Source organism: Nannospalax galili, unplaced genomic scaffold, assembly GCF_000622305.1.
Source record: "Nannospalax galili isolate Female #2095 unplaced genomic scaffold, S.galili_v1.0 scaffold312, whole genome shotgun sequence".
Lineage (NCBI taxonomy): Eukaryota > Metazoa > Chordata > Mammalia > Rodentia > Spalacidae > Nannospalax > Nannospalax galili.
The window spans coordinates 2566876-2589313 of record NW_008335967.1 but is presented as its reverse complement, the minus strand read 5'-3'; the positions used below and the strand labels follow the sequence as shown (position 1 = coordinate 2589313).

Here is a 22438-nt window from a genome sequence, read left to right as displayed (position 1 = left end):
CGGGCCCAGAGCGCCGCGCTCGCAGCCGGTAGCGCCGTGCGCGCTCGCTCGGGGGCCGCGGAGCCTCAGGCCCGACCGCGGACAGGGGGCGAGGGTGGCGCCCCGGCGCTGAGGCAGGATGAGCATCGAAATTCCGCCCGGGCTCACGGAGCTGCTGCAGGGCTTCACGGTGGAGGTGCTGAGGCACCAGCCCGCCGACCTGCTGGAGTTCGCGCTGCAGCACTTCACGCGGCTGCAGCAGGAGAACGAGCGCAAGGGCGCTACGCGCTTCGGCCATGAAGGCAGGACCTTGGGGGACGCGGGCGTCGCGGCCGGGGGCGGCACCCCCAGCAAGGGGGTCAACTTCGCGGAGGAGCCCATGCGCTCCGACTCCGAGAACGGCGAGGAGGAGGAGGAGGAGGCCGGGGACTCCGGGGCGTTCAACGGTGAGAACCCGCCGCCGCGCCCGCCTGGCTCTTGAACCCCACGCCGCGCTCCCCAGCTTCCCGGCGCTCCCCCACCCTCCCATCCCGCCCACCCGCTCAGCATCCATTTCTGTCGCTCCCACTCGCCCACCTCCCTACTCCGCTCTCCTGTCATGCCTTCACTGTCCTCCCCTGCTCCGGAGGTGGAGAGCGGAGGGCTTGCGCTCCCGCCGCCCCTCTGCCCCTCTCTTCCTGGGCCACTTTGGGGTGGGCATCTTGCTGGAAGGACAACTTTCTTGTGGTTGGAGCTATTTCAGGCTCCGAGAGTACCTTTGTGCGTGAAGGAAACCGGCCCGCTGGGCGTCCTCTTTGCAACCCTTAAATTTATTAATGGAGTGTTCTGAGAGAAAAGGCAAAGTGTTGAGTTTGATTGGCTTTACTGCTGTTAGGACGGTAGACTCAGAGGAGTGTGAAATCGGACTCCCTGGGGTCGACAAAATCAATGATAATAGCTGTGACATTCTTGGAAAAGGGATAATTAACTGTTTTCCAATTTACCGGTACCATGAGGTGGTGATATTATGGAACGCATAACAAAGGACCATATCTAGCCTGCAACCTAAGGGGTTTTTGGAATGGGGAAATGGGCCAATGATTTTCTTTCCTTAAAAAAAATATAAAGCATATATTGAATAATTTCGTGATTTTTTTTTTTTTAAGTATGTAGGGGGAAATACGCCGTAGGAAGTTCTAAAAGCATGTCGGTTGTCTTTAGAATGAAAAGCCAGTGAGTATTTGTAAGGTCTGTGCCAGACACTGAAGCGAGAAAGAATGAATGGGGGAGAAAAAGGAATTTTCTCAAATAGCTGCTTTTGGCAAGTCCCACCCCTTCTGCTTACAAGCGTCTTTCCCTAACACACCAGATACACACGCATGTTTACAGTCTCTTGTATTTATACAATGTGGCCACCCCCCCCTTTTTTTTCCAGCATCCCATACTAAAATGCCACGGTGTGCAAATGTGCAAGTGTTTGCCTTTGTGGTGTAAGGCAAGTCCGCATGCAGCAGTTGCACAGGCTTTTATTTATTTATGCTGCTGGTGGTTTGTGTGTTCACAATCTGTTTCATATAATGAAAGCATTTAAGTGTCATTTTATTTCCTGTGTCCCTTCCCTAGGAAGATCTTCCAATTCTTTGCAGAATTACATGTTGAATGGGTTATAAAATTAATGTATTTTTGGCTTCTCTAAAATAATACCAGAAGCCCAGGAAGTTAATGCTCTATGAAGGTAATATGGAAGGATGTTATTTAAATTTTAATTTAGGATTTTTTGGTGCTTTCTAGGATAATCATAGTTTTGTTCTTTCTCACCAAAAAAAATCAATGAAATGCTTTTCCTACTAGAAAGGAGCAATAGAAAACACAGATGAGGTGGAAAAGCCAATAATAGACGGTATAGAAAAGACAGTGGCATTTACCTACAGCACACACATGCTGTACACACACACATGCACATACAGACATGTTGACATGGGGATTACATGACATGCAGACACAGGGATGCACATGCAGGCATGCACATACACAAAGGAAAAAAGGACTTGTGTCCTAGATTGGAGGAAACAAGGAACCAAGGACTTGTTAAAGAACCAATATGTTCTTTGTAGTATTAATACAGCTAAAACATTCTATTTGCATAATGCTTTTGAAGAGCTTTGCATGGATTTCACTTTCTCCTTGCCACAATGCATGTCCTGTACAGAAGAAATAAAAATTTTTATTTTGCAACAAAGGGCTTTGTAAGCAAGCAGTAGGGGTATTTTGTGAAGCTTTGTATTCTTCAAGGCAGCCTTACTGTAAAAATTAAAAATTTTGTTGTAATAAATACTTAGTTACACTGTTTATTCCCTACCCCATACCCCCAAGAATTTTAAAACTTTTTGACTGCACCCAAATACAGTTTGATAACTATCCAGCAGACATATGTGCATATGCATAACCAAAACTTCGGCAATTAATAGTTCTTCTACCGGGGACAGTGGTTTTTGATATTTTCAAACCAACTTTCTTGCTCTCTTAGAAGTTAATTGTGTTGAAAATCAGTTTAAAAACAATTGCAGGCAATAAAGTGATTGGCAAACTTTTTTGTGAAGGGCCAGATAGTAAATATTTTAGATTTTGTGGTCATTATTTCATCTGGATCACTTTTTTTTTTTTTTTTTTTTTTTTTGAGACAAGGTCTCCTTGTAGCTCCAGCTGACCTGGAACTCATTATGTAGACAAGGATGGATTCGAACTCACAGAGATCTGCCTGCCTTTGCCTCCCAAGTGCTGAGACTAAAGGCATGTGCCACCATGCCTGGCCCCTGGATCACATTTTTAAAAAGAGCCCTCTAACTGAATACCCTCACTGGAGGTTAAATTTGTTCAAGACCATAATTTACCCAACCCTGTACAAAGGGGGATCAAAAAGGGCAACATAGGAGGCTGGAGAGATGACTCAGCTGTTAAGAGCACTGGCTGCTCTTGCAGAGGACCCAGGTTCAATTGCCTGCACCCACATGGCAGATAACAACCATCTGTAACTCCAGTTCCAGGGGAATCAGATGCTCTCTTCTGACCTCTGTGGGCATTGCATGCACAACATGGGTGCACTTACAAACATGCAGACAATACATTATACACATAAAAAAATAAAAATATTTTTAAAAGGACTACATAGTAGCATTGGATGGAAAGAACATAGAGGAATTGACCTAAAAGGCACAGACCTATTGAGGTAGTATCTGTATCCAGGAGAGTGCAAAGAAACCCCACCAGTTACTGGGTGGTTCTCTTGGCATAACAGAGAATAAGTGTTGGAAGAGAAGCCATTTACTTTGTCACAGGACAGGGTCTACAGAACAAATTACTTTTAAATTTTCCCATGCATTGTGAACTTTGATTCAGAAAAGAACATTGCTTGCTACTATTATTAGAGAGCTTTTTTGAATAGGTGGGACATAGTTTTTCCTTTTCTGGCCAACAGACATCTCAGGTCCTTTTGATACCCTCTTGACTGTACTTTGAAAGACATTGGCCAATAGATAGTAATGACCATAATGCATCTCCTCATCCTGTTGTGGGTTAGAGAGAACTGCCATTTGTTGACATTTGCTGTGGTTTAGTCCTGCCTAAATGCTTCAGATCATTCTCCCAACTCCATGCTAATAATGGGGCTGTCACTCCTTTTTTCATAGTTGGTGTGCTGCAAATCTGGGACAGACACACAGGTGGTCCTGCCTCCATCCCTGTACTGTTGTCTACCAGGTTTCTTTCCAGAAGAAGCTAGGGCTAGGTTAACTTGTGCTAGCCCCTATATGCCAAACTCAGTTCCTTGAGACTCTTAATATATTTTCTCTAAGGCTGTGGACATTAACTTGTTCAAGGTCATATGCAGAACTCATAAAGTAACAGAACCAGGTTTTTTATGTCTGTTTGACCTTGAGGCCTAGCTCATCAGAGCATTTTTAAGTAAAACTTGTTCGATAGGCTGAGTCAAGTTTCCCAGGTAATTTCCAGTACTGATAATGGGTTTGCATTATTGGTTCATGTCTTCTCTCATGAACCACTTTAGTATAAGTGAATAAGTGAATTTAGAATAAGTGAATTTAGTATTAGAACACCTTGGGCTTAAAAGACACGTTTTTGACCATGAAACTGGTTCCTATTGATCTCTTACAAAGATCAAGCCTGCTACTTTGACCTCATAATATGCTGGTTTAATTAGAAAACCAGGCACTTGGAATCATCTTGAAAAGTATAGTCTTGTCCAGGAGTCCAGTGATATGGCTGTAGATGGTGCCAAATGGGTGACAGTGGATGTGCCTTGCCAGTGGATCCCTTCCTTTGCTGTTAGCTTTCCTGTCTCATCTTAATCAGTTCTTATTACTTTGCTATCACTTGATTCTGGGTTTTAGTCGAACTTAGGTCATAGAATGTTGGTAGCTTATGGTGACTGTCTCTGGGAAAACTCAAAAGGCTGGAGAGAAGCAATAGTGGAGACTTGATTGGCATCTGCTGCTGTGCCTGCCTCATCGTCATCCTATAGAAAGCAAAGAAAGCTTGACAAGATGCCTGTCTCTTATGTAAGGGTAGTAGCCCTAAAGCTAGAACTTACTAAAGGGTTTGCAGAAGACCAAAGAATTAAATCACTTTAAAATTTGAGTAAAACCTGTGGCAATAAATTGTTTTATATAGGTCTCATTGTCAGATCTTGTGTTGCTCAGAAATTTCTCAAGTGATTAAAAATAAAGTCAGTATAATTCAGATTACCCTGATGAATTGCTAAATTGTAAGCAATATAAGTTACAAAGGATCACCTGCAGAACAGTCAATTTGGGGGAAAATTGAGTAATATATAGAAGAGCTGGTCTTCTATGTTAGAGGGAAAGATATCTAAAATTCAAAATAGACAAATCAAAAATACAGCACTAACCAGGTATGGTGGCACACACCTTTAATCCCAGCTTTCGGAAGGCAAAGGCAAGTGGATCTCTTCAAGACTGAGGCCATCCTGGTCTACATAGTGAGTTCCAGGTCAACTGGGGCTCCGGTAAGACCCTGTCTCAAAAAAAAAAAAAAAAGTTTGCCACATTAACAACTGTGACTTAATCCTTTCAACTCTAAAGTGAAATCTTTGTTAGCAAATCTTACCTATCTTTGATGTTTATGGCTTAAAGGGAATGTGGAGAATTTGCAAGATAAATCATTTTGTCTTTTTTAAAAATTAAGTTCTTTGACAATTTCATATATGTATATAATGCCTTCTGATTATTCTCTCCACCCACTCTTACCTCCTTCCCATCCCTATCCCCCTCCTCCCTGTCTCTTTCTCACATTCATGACTTCTGCTTTTGTTTCGTGATCCATTTGCTTTAACGAGGTTCATCTGTGTGAGCATTGGATTGGAACTGTCCACTGGAACCTGGTGGGGTTACCAGTGGGTACACCACTGAAGGCATTGCCTCTCCCTCTCCCTGAATCTATCAGTAGCAACTAGTTTAGCAATGAAGGGTAGAGCTCTTTATATCTTTAAGATCATGCAAAATGGGAACATTAGCTCTTGTGGTCATGGTAGTGGATTAAGTGAATAAGGTTATTTATCATGAGAAATGTTAAAGGAGATCAGCAAAGAATAACAGTGTGTCATAAGAAATTTTCTTATGCATTCTGAACAAATGTTCTTCACCTCTGATACAGATAAAGGACTAAGTGTCATTCTAACTTGCTTAGAAGTCAGAGACCTGGGGCTGGAGAGATGGCTCAGCAGTTAAGAACTTATAACTGCTTTTATAGAGGACTCCAGTTTGGATCCTAGCACCCATGTTGGGCAGCTCACAACCACCTGTAACTCTGGTTTGAGGGAATCTCACACCATGTACTGACCTCCATGAGCACCTACACTCACATGTGCATACTCCCACATATACACATGCATACATAGAATTTTCAAAAAGTCAGAAGCCTGTCCAAAATGGTTCATCTGACTTCCCTTAAATGAGATGACAAAAACAAGAAAGGGCAGTGGCTGACTTTGCAAGAATGTGCTCAGTTTGCTTGCTTGTCCACTGGTTGAGTTCATGGCCTAACACTGAGTGGGCATTGCTTTAAAGAATGACTGTTGGACCATTATTTGGCTCAAATTCATATCCATATATACCTTAATTAAGATTGATTAGTGTTTTTTTTTGTTTGTTTTTTTTTTTTTTTTGAGATTAAAGTCTTACCCTCTAGCCCTGGCTGGCCTGGAGCTTTCTGTGTAAATCAAACTGGCCTTGAGATCCTCCCATCTCTTTCTCTGTCTCCCAAGTGTTGGGATTATAGCCATGTATCACCATGCCTGGTTCCGTATGTCCTTTACTAAGAACCTGCTTTCTCCATATGGCCAGTGGAAATTAAGAGACAAATCAGCCAGTTATCAGCTCTTGCCTCTTACAGTATGTGCCCACCAACATATGACTAAAGACATTTATATTTGACATTTACAATTATTTTGAACAGTTGACATGAAAATTAGAAGAGCCTTTTAATACATTTAAATCTTTAAGATACATTTAATCAGTTTGAAAGCATTCATAAAAGTTTGTTTTGGATTAACTTTAAATTCATACATTCATGTATGAAGCACTATGCTAATAAGCACGTTGGCATGTTATTGTCTTGATAATCCCAACCTCTTAGGGTTGTTACGTGGATAAGTGAGTTAATATTTGTGAGGTCATTAGGGCAGTGTATATAGCAAGCACTGATTATAGGTTAAACAGATGGTTTAACTGATATGAACTCCTGAAGAAGTACAAGAAGAGTAGCACTTTTACTGTGTTTTATGGAAGGCAATCTCGTATGGTATTTGTACTTTCTGGAAAACTGAAGGAAGAGATTTGCTCACAGAACAACTCTCCTTAGGATTTAATGTGAAGTTATATTGCATAGTCATAAATTCCACATCCTTTCAACCTGTAATTTGTAGCTAAGAGCTCCAGTATTTTTGTAGTTAACCAGACTGTATCATCCTTGGCCATTAGACATTTACATGATAGCTTAAAGTCCTTCTGAAATGGATTACATCATTCACGACAATCACTAAAATATTGAAACCATTATTTCAGTTTACTAGTGTAATCATGTAGTGGTATTTAGAGATTTGTGATTTTCAAAGTAGAACAGCTAAAAAACAGGATTCATTTCAGTAGTAGTATTAAGTGGATTGTTTTTATGGGTCAAAATTGGGTCACCAAGAACTTGAAGTATTCTCCTCTCTTCTTTTACCCTCCTATTATTTTTGTATTGGGAAAAGGGAGGCAAAAAAGTGGGAGACAAGCAAGCTTGGGGGCTGGGGGGGGGCATTGCTGAGAGAGACAGAAAGGGAAGAAGTGAAGAGCTGGGACTGGGGCATGTGAAGGCTTCCTGAGTAACTTTGGAGGGAGGGCCCTAAACAAAAGGGAAGCCCAAGATGCTTTCATTGTCCTACCTGTGTTAAAAATGGAGCTGTCTAGCTGTTGCTTCAGTTCAAGACAGCTACAAGCTTTCCACTGAGCCTGCACAGGCAGATGCTCCTGTCTTAGGGGAGCAGAGTAAATGTTGAATGGTTGTTTATTGTTACGAACCTCACTCCATGGACTCCAGTAAATTTCTAGCTGTCAGGATTTTGTTAGTAGCCCTGTTTTAAAAAAGCATGTTTCTTTTTTCAGCTTTGCAAATACCAACAGGAGACCACTGAATCTGTCAGTTAGGTGTTTATTTATGATACCTTAAGAAAGTCATTTATCAGCAGTAGTAGCAGTTGAGGAGACCCATAGTGGAGGCTGGGGATTGATGGAACATTTTAGTGAGGGGGGATTGGGCACGGGAGATTAAAGTGATTGGCTACAAAATTTCCCTCAGGTGTCCAGAGTCACAGTTCCAGGGCAGCCACCCGTTAGGAGGGGGAAGGGCGTGGAAGAGGAAGGCAGGGTGCCAGGCTTGCTCACAGATGTTTGCTGAGACCCAAATCCCTTTCTTCCCTCCCCTCTCCAGAAAAATGACTCTATTGTTCTCTTACCTTTACTCTAAATTTATGAAGCAACTCTTTGTTTCGGGACGGCCTATAGATGTCACATATAATTTATTTTATTTAGTAGATGAAGCCAATGGGAGACAGAAGTTCCTTATCTGAGTATAGTGGGTCTGGGACTTTTAAATTTGGCCTCGTTCATAAAACTATCACTATTTTGTGTGCTATTTTTAGTAACTTCTAAATTACAAATACTTTGTCTTCCTTTGAGGTGCTATATATAGTTTAAAAATACAAGTTAAAGAAAAGGAGTGTATGTTAACCTTAGAATTTCCAGGATTTTTGCACTTTGACTGATTTTAATTGTAAAGAAGCCTTATAGAAGACTGTTTTTACACCAGCTTCTTAAGACACAATGGAAAAGAAATGAGTGCAGTGATTTTTCTGAGTTTGGTCCTATTCTGGTCTTTCGTAGTTGTGTCTGTACTGTCTAGTTGTCAGGACAAAACCCCACTGTAAAACCTCATCATGATGGGATCATTATTTTATTATTTTTAAAAATATTTTCTTTATTATTTTTATTTTATATGTATGAGTATACTACCTGTATGTATGTAAGTGCACCCATGTTGTGCAGTGCCCTTGGAGGTCAGAAGAGGGCATTTGAGTTCCCTGGAACTAGAGTTATTGAAAGTTGTTAGCCACCGTGTGGGTGTTGGGAATTGAACCCGGTCCTCTGCAAGAGCAGCCAGTGCTCTTAACTGCTGAGCCATCTCTACAGCCCTGTGATCATTATTTTATGATGTGAGCAAATTTTGTGTCTTAGAAATTAAAAATGACTCGAGTGTTCCATTATGTAACTAATTTGTGGAAAGAATTTAAGCGAAAAGTTTCAGGTCGAGGTTTAAATGAAAACAAAACAATCTAAAAAAAATCAGAAATGTAAACACAGTTGGTGTAACATTTATAACTGTTTTAGCAGTAGGTTCTGTCATGTGTGGCTTAATATGTTTGGAAACTAAGAGTCATTCCAGTTGCTGCTGTTTTAAAATTTTTCTTAATTGAAAAAAAAGACAAAAGGTCAAAATATAAACACGTTCCACATAAAAGTGAAGCCAAGATACACTGTATACAGTTATTGCTGTATCCGTTTGGCTTGGGACTGACATTGTTTAATTTACATTAGCTGTTCCAAGACAAAATAGTTCATGGGAGTGCTGTTGAGGGGATTTTTCTTTCAGAAAAAAAGCTTCCATTTGGTTAAATGCCAGTAGACCCCAGAAGCATCTTTTCTAAAGGTCATGTTGAGTTAAAATATGAGTCAGCCCTTTCATTCCCACTGTTAAAGAAAACTAATGATTGTTAAATGGTGTCCTTTTATGAATTATTCTCAGCATATAGGGTTCCTTATATCCCGAGGGCTGGACAAGGCCTATCATAGATATGTCACTTCATCATCTTCCTCTGGGTAAGAGGTGGTGTTGGGGTTGCAAGGACCTGGCTCCTTCACATGATGTGCAGTTGTGTCCTTTTTGGTACTCAGGGCAGTAACATGCATGAGAAGAGCGAATCAAGAAATGACATGCCTATGATTTCCTCTAAAAACATGCAGTCCAGCCTCCCCTTGAATTCTCTGTTCTTACAATGTACTTACTCTGTCTCACCCAGATTAGCATTTCATGTACTTCAGAAATGCAGTAAAATATTTTATAACACTTACATGCTGTTTATTTTGCAAAACTCGTTAGTAAAATATATTTGAGTGTATATTCCTCAAATATATTTTGTATGTGTTTACAAATTGTATACATGTACATTAATCTATTGTGTATATGAGACCGCTTCTTAACAGTATGCATTTTGAAAGGAAGTTTTTGTAGACTGCTCTCTTTTTTTACCCCTATGCCTCAAAGGACTGCCTTACACACTGCCTCAGGGTGCATAGACTCCCCTTCAGAGAACACAGCTGTAAACACCAACCACAGCTTAACTTGGAACTCTGTCAGCCTAAGAGCTGTGTTCCACTTTGGTGTCCAGATTTAAGCACTCAACCCTGAGGACCCACAGAAAACCAGGACACTAGTTGTGTGTGCACATGCACAGAAGTTTGGGGGATTATAGAGAAATTTTCTCTTCTGAAAAAGGACATAAAAATCATTCTGTGTGAAAGGCTTGTCTTCTAAATCTGTATTCCTGTCTGTACCTTGAACTGTGCCGTGACTCCTCAGTACTGTGTAAACATTTTGCACAGGGAAAGAGAATCCTGTTACAAGTGTTTAATTAAGGATCACTAAATTACAGGAATTCAGTTAAAACTGGGGAAAAAAATGAAACTTTAAAAGAAATGCAGCTTCTTAGAAAATCTCAGGAAGGACACCCCTGAGGATATTTGTTAGGCCGGGGACTTCACCATCTGCTTTAAAAAATTTTTTTGAGGGGTTAGAGAGATGGCTCAGCGGTTAAGAGCATTGGCTGCTCTTGCAGAGGACCCAGGTTCAGTTCCCAGCACCCACATGGCAGTTAAAAACCATCCATAACTTCAGTTCCAGGGGATTTGAGGCCCTCTTCTGACTTCAGTGAGCACTGCGTGACACAGGTGCACTTACATAAATGCAGGCAATACATTCATACACATAAAAAAATAAAAATAATAAATATAAATTTTTAAAAAGCCTATATTTCTATTAAGATTAATTTTAAGTATAATCATGTAGGAAAGAAAGGCAGTTTTTTTATTATTTTATTTTTATGTGTATGAATGTTATACCAGCATGTGTGTAAGTATAAGTGTACCCATGTCCTGCAATGCTTGTGGAGGTCAGACGAAGGTGTCTGATCCCCTGGAACTGGAGTTATGAATGGCTGTTAGCTAACATGTGGGTGCTTGAATTCAAACCCGGGTCTTCTGCAAGAACAACCAGTGCTCTTAACCATTGAGCTATCTCTCTAACCCCCAGTGGTTCTTTTTAAATATGCATTAAATTGTTATGAAAATACAATTTATTTATTTTTCTTTTTTGAGACAGGGTCTCCCTGTAGCCCCAGCTGACCTGGAACTTGCTGTGGAGATCAGGCTAGCCTTGAACTCACAGAGGTCTGCCTGCCTCTGCCCCTGCTGGGATTAAAGGTGTGCGCCACCATGCCCAGCTGAAAATGCAATTTAAAGAGGCCTATGACATGGTTACAAATTGATGTAGCCAAATATTTTCATCTAAGTGGTTTCCTTGCCCCTGAAGGCCTGCTTCCCTTTCTGTGTCTTGACTGCCACCCCCCCTTCATTCGTATTTGTGTCATATCCCTTTTTTTTTTCTCGGGGTAGTTTGTATCTCACCAGTTTTTCCAAGTTTCCTTGTTGTCACTGATAGTGTGGGTACTCAAGATGAAGGCATACTCAATCACAAGAGAGCTTTGCTTGCAGTTTTAGGCTGTAGGAGGGCTAGGGATATACTACTTTTCTGTGGGTTACACTTTGCCAGTGGTATGTGCTCAAATAGTTTTTTAAAGCAAAAATTAAGGAATATTAAATGCCTAATAGGAAGTATATGTAAATATAAAAGGGATGAAACTTTCTTAGATATGTAATAAATATACCTAATGCTAGCCTTCGAATAATCCTTTACATTAAAGCATTTAAAATATTTTTGTGAAATATAAAAGCTTTAATCTGTCTTCAGATCAGTCTCATAGGTTTAGACTTCATTATATTAAAAATGAAGCTATTTTATTGTTGGGCCTCACCTTTGATTGCTCTAAAAGATAGAGAAAACAACAGGTATCCAGTCTTGTCTTGCCTGCAAAGATTTCACATTCAGGGTGACAGTTGAGGAACATGTTGGCCTGGCCCGAACCCCTCATGCTGTATGCCACTGTTTGTGCTCTAAGGAACCTTGTGCTGAATCTGAAATGGGTCTGTTGCCCCTAATCTGCTTTGTCCACTGTCACCTCTTTCCTCATCATTTGCCAACCTGCCAACTGGCTACCTGCTTACCTTGACTGCATGACTCCTGCACAATTGTTTTTTAATTGAAACAGAACAAACTTTAAAAATATAACTTCACTAAGGCATGGATTCTGAGTTTGAATCCTGGCTGTACCATTTATGGCCTGGGACCTTGACCAATTTGCTATCTGATCTGTGCCTCATTTTCCTCGTTCACTAAATAGGAGTAATAATATCTATCTCAGAAGGTTTCCTAAGAATTAAATGAGCTAAAAGTGCTTGACAGGCCAGGTGTGGTGGCACACGCCTTTAATCCCAGCACTTGGGAGGCAGGGGCAGGCGGATCTTTGTGAGTTCGAGGCCAGCCTGATCTACATAGTGAGTTCCAGGACAGCTGGGGCTACAGGGAGACCCTGTCTCAAAAAGACCAAAAAAAAAAAAAAAAAAAAAAAAAAAAAAAAGCTTGACAAACACATCATTTATGCGTTTTCTAATAAATAAAAATTAAAAAGCAAACAAGTTTTAGAAGTCAATGAAAATGTAATATTTTTAAATGAAGAAGGCTTTAAATGAAGGGGCTTGTGGTTCAGATCATTTGATAGAGTGCTTACCTTGCATGCAAAAAACCCTGGGTTTGACCCCCAGCACCACAGAAAAACATAGTTGCTCAAGCCTGTAATCCCAGTACTTGGGAGATAGAGGCAGGAGGATCTGAAGTTCAAAGTTATCCTCAGCTGCAGCTGTGTGAGACCTTATCTCCAAAGAGAATGAAAGAAAAAGATTGGAAATCAGATTTCTCTCAAAGCAGTGCAGAAGTAGTAGGGATCCCCCCCCCCCAAAGCCATTAATGAAAATGTAAAAGTCAAATCTTTACATTTTTGAGCTGTTTCAAACCCACACCCTGTTTCTTAAAGCTTGAGCCCTCCTTTAATTACATTTGAAATTGAAATAAATAATGTAACTTCAAAAAAACCAACCAACCAGTTGGGGCTGGAGAGATGGCTTAGCACTTAAGAACACTGACTGCTCTTGCAGAAGACCCGGGTTCGAATCCCAGCACCCGCACGGTAGCTAACAACTGTCCGAAACTCCAGTCACAGAGGATCCGAAGCCTCTTCTCTTTGGTCTTCTGTGGGCACTGCATGACACAGGTCCACTTAACCTACATGCAGGCAATACGCACATACACATGAAAAAAAAATAAATAAATAAAATATTTAAAAAACAGACAACCAAATAAACAAACAGCAAAAGAGCCTTGGGGTAAAGCTTTATTTTTACAGTATCCTCTCCTTTGGGGAACAGGTTAAATTAGTAGAATGAGTTTGTATTTATAAAAATGTGCAAATTTATGGTCTTATTTAAGTTTTAGCAAGTCATTTTAAAACAGCTTAGGACAGAGTAGGTAGGAGTACTGAAAATGGTGTTTTATTTGAGACAGATGCTTATAGTAAAAGCGTGAAATATAAATTAAAAGGAAAAATTATTTGCGCTGTATTGACAGCTTGCTGCCATTTCTTCAGTCATGATATTTGTAAAAGTAAGCTCATCTCAGGACAAATTTGTACTTCCCTGAGTTTTATGTTCCTTTGTGGTTTATTCCTAAAACCCATAATTTTATAGTTGTTCAAATACAAATTGCTAATTTCTTACTATAGTTCTAGAAGGGGATAAAAGTCCTTCTGGATCTTTGCTCTCATTCATATCAAGTTGTTCACAGATCTTTGATTTTTAAAATTTGATTGTCTTAAAATTCCAGCATAGATATGGAGAAGTAGGTAAGAAATACTAACTCAACCTAAGGAACTTTTGGCAATTGATGGCTGCTGGGAGGGCAACAGTGTCTTACAGGGCTTGGACTCTTGGTGGGCCCAGTGGATGGACCCACACTGAAGGGCATTTGGGGATACAAATTGGACTCTATAGGCCATATTATATATATAAAAGAGTACATTAAATTGGGGGGGGGCGGGGCTGTGGAGATGGGAGGAGATCTAAGTACCAAAAAACTATATTGTATGAAAATTACAAAAATTCAATAAAAAATTGGTTGTCAAACAGTAGGTTACCAACTAAGAAATATCAGAGCTATCAGTTCATAATATTTTAATAGTTACTTTATAATTTTTGAAAAAGAATTCAACAAGTATTTTAGTATTGAATTTTAGCAAAAACTCATTTCTAAGAAGGATATTTTATGAAAAACAACATGAACTAATTTGGTAGGTTTGGTAATATCTTAATGAAAGAAAGTAGAAAAGAAAATTATTTTTTTCCTCTGTTTTAGATTATGAGAGACTTCCAGTATACAAAGAGAAACAGACTGACATCACAAGCCATCCTCTAGCTCTAACAGTTTTGAATAGTTTTGTACCTTTTAGGTTTTTTGTTTTAGAAGCATACCACAGTATAGCATTTGGTATCTCCTCTATGTTGCTTATACTGGTAGTACCTAGGCATTTATCTGTTAGTTAGAAGCAGTGCTATTTTAATATAGTCCAAGGTTATATAAACTGTACACTTGGAAAAGTTTGTTTTATATAAATTATACTTCAGCTTCTCGTTGAGAGCAGTATTTGAGATGTTACATTGATTCTCATAGCTGTACTTTATTTTAAATTGTGATGTAGTATAATCTTGTGTAAATAAACACTGTAAATTCTTTGGTAAATATTTTAGTTGTTGACAATTTCTTACAGTGCTGTAGTAGATTGTGTGTGTGTTTGTGTACGTGTATGTGTGCGTGTGCGCTTGTTAAGTGAGTGTGTGAGCTTTTGAAGATTGTTTTCAGTATGATCTGGAGATCCCTGTGGGACTATTTGTCTTCCATCCCCAGACCTTTTCAAGGGGGTCATAGGATAAAAATCACATCATCATTGTTCTAGTTTAGTTTCTGTTGCTGTGATAAACACCATGCCCAAAGGCAACTTGGGTGAGGAAAGGGCTTATTTCAGCTTATAAGTTGCAGTCCATCATCAAGGGAAGCCAGGGCAGGAATTCAAGGTAGGAACTTGGAGACAGGAACTGAAGCAGTACGCTGAGGAATGCTGCTTACTGGCTTGCTTCCCCTGACTTGGCCCTGCTGCCCACGAATGGCACTGCCCACAGTGGGCTGGGCCCTCCTGCATCAATTATTAAGAAAATGCCTCATAGACATGACCACAGGCCAGGCTGGTGGAGGATAGTCCTCAACTGAGGTCCCCTCTTTTCAGGGTCTCTAGGTTGTGTCAAATTGACAAAAACTGACCAGCACAGTTATAATAATATGTCTTAGGTTTCTCTTATCCTCTTAAAAGTACGTATTGGGATTCTCCTGAGGGCACATACTGTATGATATTGCGGTGAATGAATGCAGAACCTATCTGTCATACTAAATGCAGAAAAATGTAAAATAAAGTCATTCTAAATAATTTGCTTCTTTTGTAAAATATAATTATTTCCTGCTAAAGCATGTTATTTATGACATGCAATTTTTATTGCTAGTTTTAATATGTTAAGTATTTATCAGTTTTAACTTTTAGTATGATAAATACTGTTGGATATAATCTAGATAAGCAGTTAATTTTTGAGTGGTAAAGAATTTTAAGATCAAAATGCTCTGGCGGCTGCCGCTCTAGGTTCTGTACCTGAGCAGGGGAACATGGGTTGTGCGTGTGCAACTCTGACTTCACCTCATATTGCTGTCTTTGCTCTGCAGAAGCATTGCAGTTTGTTTACATTCAAGCTAATGGTGGTGTCAGATTTTAACAAATTCAACCAGTAGTATGGATAGTAGGTAGGGTCTCACCGTGAGCTGAACCTGTTTTTCCCTTATCACTAGTAGTGTTGAGAATCTTTTCTTGTTTATTGAATCTCTTTATAGTTCATCTTCTCTGAGAAAACTTTTATTATTATTTACTGAATTTCTTACCTAGTTTGTCTGAGTAGTAATTTTATTGGTTATATGCACTGAACAAGTCTTCCTTTCGTCTTTGGCTCATCTTGTTTTTTTGATAGTAACTCTGCTTTCTCTTCTGTTTTCTTCTTTTTTATTTTTTCATGTTTATACTAACATTGGCTGAACAGAATTTCTTGATCTTAATAAAACTAACATGAATCCTATCCATTTTACTTACATTTTTTGTTTCTTATTTAAGAAACCTATTTCTCTTCCATATTAAAAAGATAGTTTCTGGGGCTGGAGAGAGGACTCACTGGCTAAGAGCACTGGCTACTCTTCCAGAGGACTCAGGTTCAGTTTCTAGCACCCACATGGTAGCTAAAACTATCTGTAACTCCAGTTCCAGGGGACCCGACACCCTCTTCTGGACTCCAGGGACATTGCATGACATGGGTGCACTTACATACATGTACATAAAACACTCATATACAAAGTAAAAATAAATTAGAAAATTTAAAAAGATAGTCTCTTGTAAATGTTTAAGCCTTCGTTTTCCTACTTGAAGCTTTAATCCATCTGATTTATTTTTGCAAATATGAAATACACAGTAATTTTATTGTAGTTTATGTAGTGTGTGTGTGCGTGTGTGTGTGTGCGCATGCGTGTGTGTGTGTGTGTGTGTGTGTGTGTGTGTGTGTTTGCATGTGTATATGCCACAGTTCCTTTGTGGTCAGTGGACAATTGACAGGAATCAGTTCTCTCCTTCCACCATGTGGGTCCTGGGTCATCAGACTCACAGACTCAGTGGCAATCACCCTTACCCACTGAGCCATCTCACCAGCCCAAGATATAACTTTTTGTCTTTATTATTGTTATTTTGAGACAAGGCCTCCCTATTTTGCCTAGGCTAGTCTTGGACTCCTGAGCTCAAGCCATCCTCCTGCCTCAGCTTCCCAAGTAGATGAGACTACAGGCATCCATCATCACTGTGCCTGGCTGTCCTGGAACTCACTATGTAGAGCAGGCTGGCCTTGAACTCACAGAGATCCGCCTGCCTCTGTCTCCTGAGTGCTGGAATTAAAGGCATGCACCACCATGCCCGGCGTTCCCATGAGTTTTTAAATTTAAGGTTTCCATATGTGATTGCACTTAAAGTGTCTATTCTGTTCTATTGATTTACCTATCTTTTCATCCATACCGCTTTCTCTTAATTAGTATGAATTTTAACGATTTTGATATGTGTTATGGTAATTCCCACCATTTTTCTTTCCAGCTTACATTAAGTAGTTGTAGGCTTTTATTGTTCTAATTTTAAAATAAACCCTAATTTTATAGGAAATCTTTACTGGGTGTTTTATTGGCATTGCATTGAATAATGAATGTGGAGAGGACAGATTTTATTATTTTGAGTCTTCTCTCCATGAACATGCTACATCTGTCTCTTCCTTTTAGATTCTTCAATTATATTTTGTCACCTTTTCCCTCATAAAGTGTTTTCCTGTCTTGTATTAGTTTTCTTCATAAATATCTTGTCATTTTTGTTTTTATATCTGGGATTTTTTTTCCTGCTACATAGTCTAAGTTATTGTTAGTGGGATTTAATGATTAAAACTCAATAATAAGGTCCTAGTCAAACCGCAAAAATCATGGGGCATGTCAATGGATAAGACAGGTAAGTGGCTGACAGGCATGGAAAATGGAGCTCAGCATTTTTAGTTATTTGGGGAAATGAACATTGAAACCATAGGGAGACATCATTGAACACATGATGTGGAGCAACTGGAACCCATCTTTGTAGCCTATGAGAGCATACAGTGCTAGACTTAGAAAAACTTCATGTTCATTACACACATTTGTCCACTGTGACCCAACATTCCCACACCTAGGTGTTTCTTCAAGAGATATAGTCATACTTATAAATGTTTCGTGTAAGAGTATTTATGGAAACATTATTTGAACTGGAAACAATTCACATGTCCATCAATGAAAAAATAAATTGAGGTATCCTCATAGTGGATAGTAAGAGTGAATGAACTGCTGATGCTTTCAGCAATAAGAATGAATCTGACATCTACACGAAGTAAAAGAAGGTGAAGTGAGACTGTTAAGGCAGACATTGTGACGGTAATTCCCATGGGGTAGTGGGAACTCACTATAACAGGACTCCTAGAAATTTCCCCCATGGGGTGGTGGGAGCTCACTATAACAGGACTCCTTGAAATTTCCTCCATGGGGTAGTGGGAATTCACTATAACAGGAGTCCTAGTAACTTCCCTGTGTTGAAAAGCTTTTATATCTGCATTGGGATGCTGCTTACATGGCTTGGTACATTTGTCAGAGCTCACTTAATTGTACATTTCATTGAGTGTTAATTTTGCCTGAATTAAAGGAGAACAAAACAATTAGAAACAAGGACGCTGTTGGATCCTGCTTTCTGCACTTTAATTGAGAAATACCATTATGATGGTTCTCTTGTAAAATCTTTCATTGTGTTGGAGACTAAAATCGAGGTTCCATTTTTACAGTAATGGGGCTTAAATGAGATTGGTTTTTTTGGTATTTGAAGGGAAAAAGTTAAAGGGTAGTTACTTTCTATTGTTTTTAATCTATTGGATGCTTGCAACCAATACTGTGTTTTATGATTTTCACCATCTTAATGCTTTGTAAATGTCACCTACATTTGTCTAAATGACCTTCCAGTACCAGGGAGTGCCTGTCATGGCAACCTCATCAGCACAGTTCGTTCAGCATTTGCCGACCCTAATATGTATATTATAGTACTGGGAGCAGTAATGATGCTGTCTTCAGTGTGGGAGAAAGCAGATAATAAACATAAAATACCAGATACATTTAGATAGCTGATTGCTTTGGAGTGGGTAAAATGGGACAGTATGATGGAGTGATTAAAGGGGCTACTGCGCATGGTATGTTGGAGGAAGGCTTCTGTGGCAGGATCTTCATTTTGTGAAGATCCAGGGGATGCTTTGACTATGGGCATTTACTGTGATTACTTTTAGGAGTAGGGCATTAGCACATCTAATTGTTTGCCCAGTTGTTCTTCATTTCAGTGCTTTTATATTTTTCTCAATTGCCTTTGGTGACTTTGTCAACATGTAGCAATTTGAACTCCAAAGCTTTTGGCTCTTCTGACATTATTTGTCTGGACTGGTTTATTCACCATCGCACACAGAATGCTGCTCTCTGTAAATCTGGCCTTTGCATGTTGACCTGACCTGATTGTGCCTGCTGTATCTGAGCTTTCAAAGAGGGTTTAGAACATGGAGAATCAGAGATTGAATTTTTCTAGGTTTGTCAGTGTTCTTTTCCAGAGTAGAGAGTATCTAAGATCTGGAAAGAGTTTGGGAACCTTTTTACTTGGCATTTGCCATGGCCTCACCTCTATAGTTCTATAAGGTTAGCCATGTTGGGACTTTCTTAGCTGAAATTATATTTTTTTCTGTATGTAAGAGAGCATTGTTGGCAAGGTCCTCATGAATTATAAAGTAGAGAATCATGTTCATTTATTAAAAAAAGTGTTTTTCCTAGTTTGTTGCTTACTACCCTGATATTTAAAATATCAGTTTTATTTTGAGGCATTAGTTTATAAGTAGAACAAAATTTTGCATCTTTTTATTGATCATTCAAATTGGCATGTTCTAAAAGCTGAAGTACCTGTACTTGATCTCACCTGCCCCACTTCCACTGTGGTTCATGTGAGCTGGTAAAATGGATACCTGATCCCTTGTTGTGTCAGAGAGAGGGGGAGGGGGAGGGGAGGGGGAGGGTGAGAGGGAGCGGGAGAACACACTCGTCCTCATGGCTAAGAAGTACGTTGAGATGTGTGGTTTATAAACTGTGTCTCCTTAAGACCAAGCCAGTTAGATTACCCTCACACTGTGATTCTGCCCTGGTGTCCCTGTTGCACCTAGAGCCCAGCTCTCAGATGCTCAAGTACCGAGAGTCTGGAATACAGCTTCCGTAAAGCGCCCAGACTTGGCAGGACTGTCATGAGTATTTCCAAGTGTTTATAAAACTGGTCAAGAATCATCATCCTTTAGCAAAAGTATAGAAAATAAATGGTATTTTTCAGGACCAGAAATTGAACACGTATGTGTTAATTGGCAAAGTATTTCAGAACTTTTGTTGTTGTTTGTTTGTTTGCTGTTGATCTTTATAAAAAGCTAATTTTTCCTTGGATCAAGGGTAAGCCTTATTTATTTTCAAAACATAGGCACAAGAAATTAATTTATTCTGAGCTGAGTATTTACTGTCAAAAATAATTAGCTTACATGGTTTCAATTTACAGTATTTTTGGTCTTTTATTTAAGCAGCTAAGATATATAAAAAGTATTTATTTCTAGAAAAAGCAACTAATAGGAGAATAAGGATGCTAATTTAAGATTATAGTGTGTATCTTACTTCAAGGCATATGAGCAATTTTCTGCAAAAGACCCATTTAATGAATGTATCTCCAGTATAGACAGGATGGTTTAATATCCTTAATGTCTTTTGTGTGTGTGGGGGGGAGAGAGAGAGAGAGAGAGAGAGAGAGAGAGAGAGAGAGAGAGGATGCTCATGACCCCAGATCACAACTCAGAGATATTTGTTTATCTTGGAGTGTCCCATGGCAGTATGCTCAGAAATGCAGTGCCCGTCCACTTCTGTTACCTTGGCTTCCCTTTGGAAGACTGGACTCATTGTTTCTTGCTTTTAGTTGACTGCTTTTATTTTTATGAACTATCTTGCTTTTCAGCCTTCACTGAATTTCTGTCACCTATTTTTTTTTTTTTTTCTGAATTAGATAAGCCCTTGAAGCTATTGCATTTGGAAATATGAGACTTGGTTAAGTCCTTCGGGTGGAGACTATCACAATTCCTGTATCCGTACTTGATCTGGCCATAAAGTAAGTGGGAGCAGGACTTCCTTTGTGTACTTTTGAGTTTATTGATCCATCTTGTGGATGTTAAACTCAACACCTTTTATATGCCAGGTGAGCTTTTGGTATAACGAGAGCAGTTTCTGTTGACACTAGGTATGGCAGGCTGTTCCCCATGCTGGCAATGAAGGTGTTCCTTCAGTTTACCTAGTGGCAGGGATGAGGGGTAAGAATTTCACTCCTAAGGATATACTGGGCGCTAAAGCCAGTCTACGGATGCAGTTGGCAGTGGAGGAATCTCTGTTACTCATACTTAAAGATACACATAGGACAGCACACCTCATGGTGCTATAAGGGAATAACATTTGGAAGAAAGCAAACATATAGACAGCTCTGTGTTCATTCTCTCTCTCTCGCTCTTGCTCTCACTCTCACTCCCCCCCAAGAATTATAAGAAGATCTAAAGGTGGAAACCAAGACTAGAAAACTCATTTTGTTACATTTTAAGTATCTTCATTTGTTAATTTTGTATGTGTGGTATATATGCATGTGGAAGTGTGTGCAGAGGCTGGAGAAGGATGGGGGTCCTGCTCTATTACGTTCTCCCTTCTTATTTTGAGACAGGGACTCTCATTGACCTAGATCCAGGCTGGTAGCTAGCAAGTGCCCGCAATCTTCCTGTCTTTGTTTCCTCAAGTGCTGCTGGGTGTTGGAGATTTGAACCCAGGTCCTTATGCTTGTACAACAAATGCTTTTATCTGCTGAGCCATCTATCCAGCTCCTGCTAATTATCTTTTGAGAATCTGTATTGCTGTTCACTTTATATTTTTAAAATAGTATTCTTAGTTCACAGCAGGTAAGCATCAGTCTCTTGCAGTTGGCTAGGAGTTTATTGTTAATAGGCACTCTCAAAGATGTGGTTCTTACTTCATAAAACCTACTGAAAGAAGGGTAGGCCTTACTGCCCTATTTTGTAAGTCAGTGTTGTATGGTTGATTAGGTTTCATGGAAGTCATGCAATGGGCGGGCAGTGGGGCCCACAGCTCTGTTGTATGTTCCTTCCCATTTCTCACCTCTCGCTGCCAGTAATGTGGAATGTGGGCACATGGGCAATGCCACCCTCACATTCCTTCTCTCTTCTCTGACATAGCTTCTCATAGAGTCACTGCTTTGCAGATGCATGTTTATTTCCAGGCTTCCACCCTGAACCTCAGCCTTCTTCCCTATGTTGCAGCTGAATTGAACCTAGAAAAATTGCAGTGTCTTAGCTTACTAAAAGTATATGCAGGAAATACTTGTGTTTCATCTCTCCAAGAGAGGATAAGGGGAGATATGGATGTGAGGGATCGAAATTTTTGTTGTTGTCAAAGTCTGTATTTGCCTTGACTACTGCAAACCACCTACCTGGTCTTTTTTTTTTTGAAACTGTCCAACCATAGGCCCCTGTTTATTTTCAGACACATGACACACAGCTTACATGCCCACAACACATAAATAGATATAGCATCTAGAAAGATGTCAAGGAGACACTAGATGAAAAGTAATTTCTGATATTTGAGTAGGTATGTACTTTAGGATATGAGCAAGAAGACATAGCACGGTTAGATTCTCCCACCTGCATGTAGACTCCTCAGACTATGCAAGCTGCAAGTGGAATCTGACCAGATGGATTGTGCTGGCCACCTACATACCACAGAGGGCACTGCAGCAGGCGTGGCTTTCTGAAATGAAGGCCTTTGAGTAAAATTCCAAACAAAACAAAATGCAAGAAAGAAAACTTAGTTCCTTTGATCCATGTTGTTC

General features: G+C 39.8%; 1 protein-coding gene across 1 annotated transcript in view; it reads left to right on the top strand.

The window, feature by feature from the left end:
* The first annotated feature begins 6 nt into the window (after positions 1-6).
* Prkar2b (protein kinase cAMP-dependent type II regulatory subunit beta) overlaps positions 7-22438 on the top strand; it is a 101180-nt gene continuing 78748 nt past the window's right edge. Inside the window, exon 1 of the mRNA XM_008830727.3 lies at positions 7-425. Within this exon, the coding sequence (XP_008828949.1) occupies positions 119-425 (307 nt within the window). The 5' untranslated portion in view covers positions 7-118. The remainder of the gene's footprint in view (positions 426-22438) is intronic.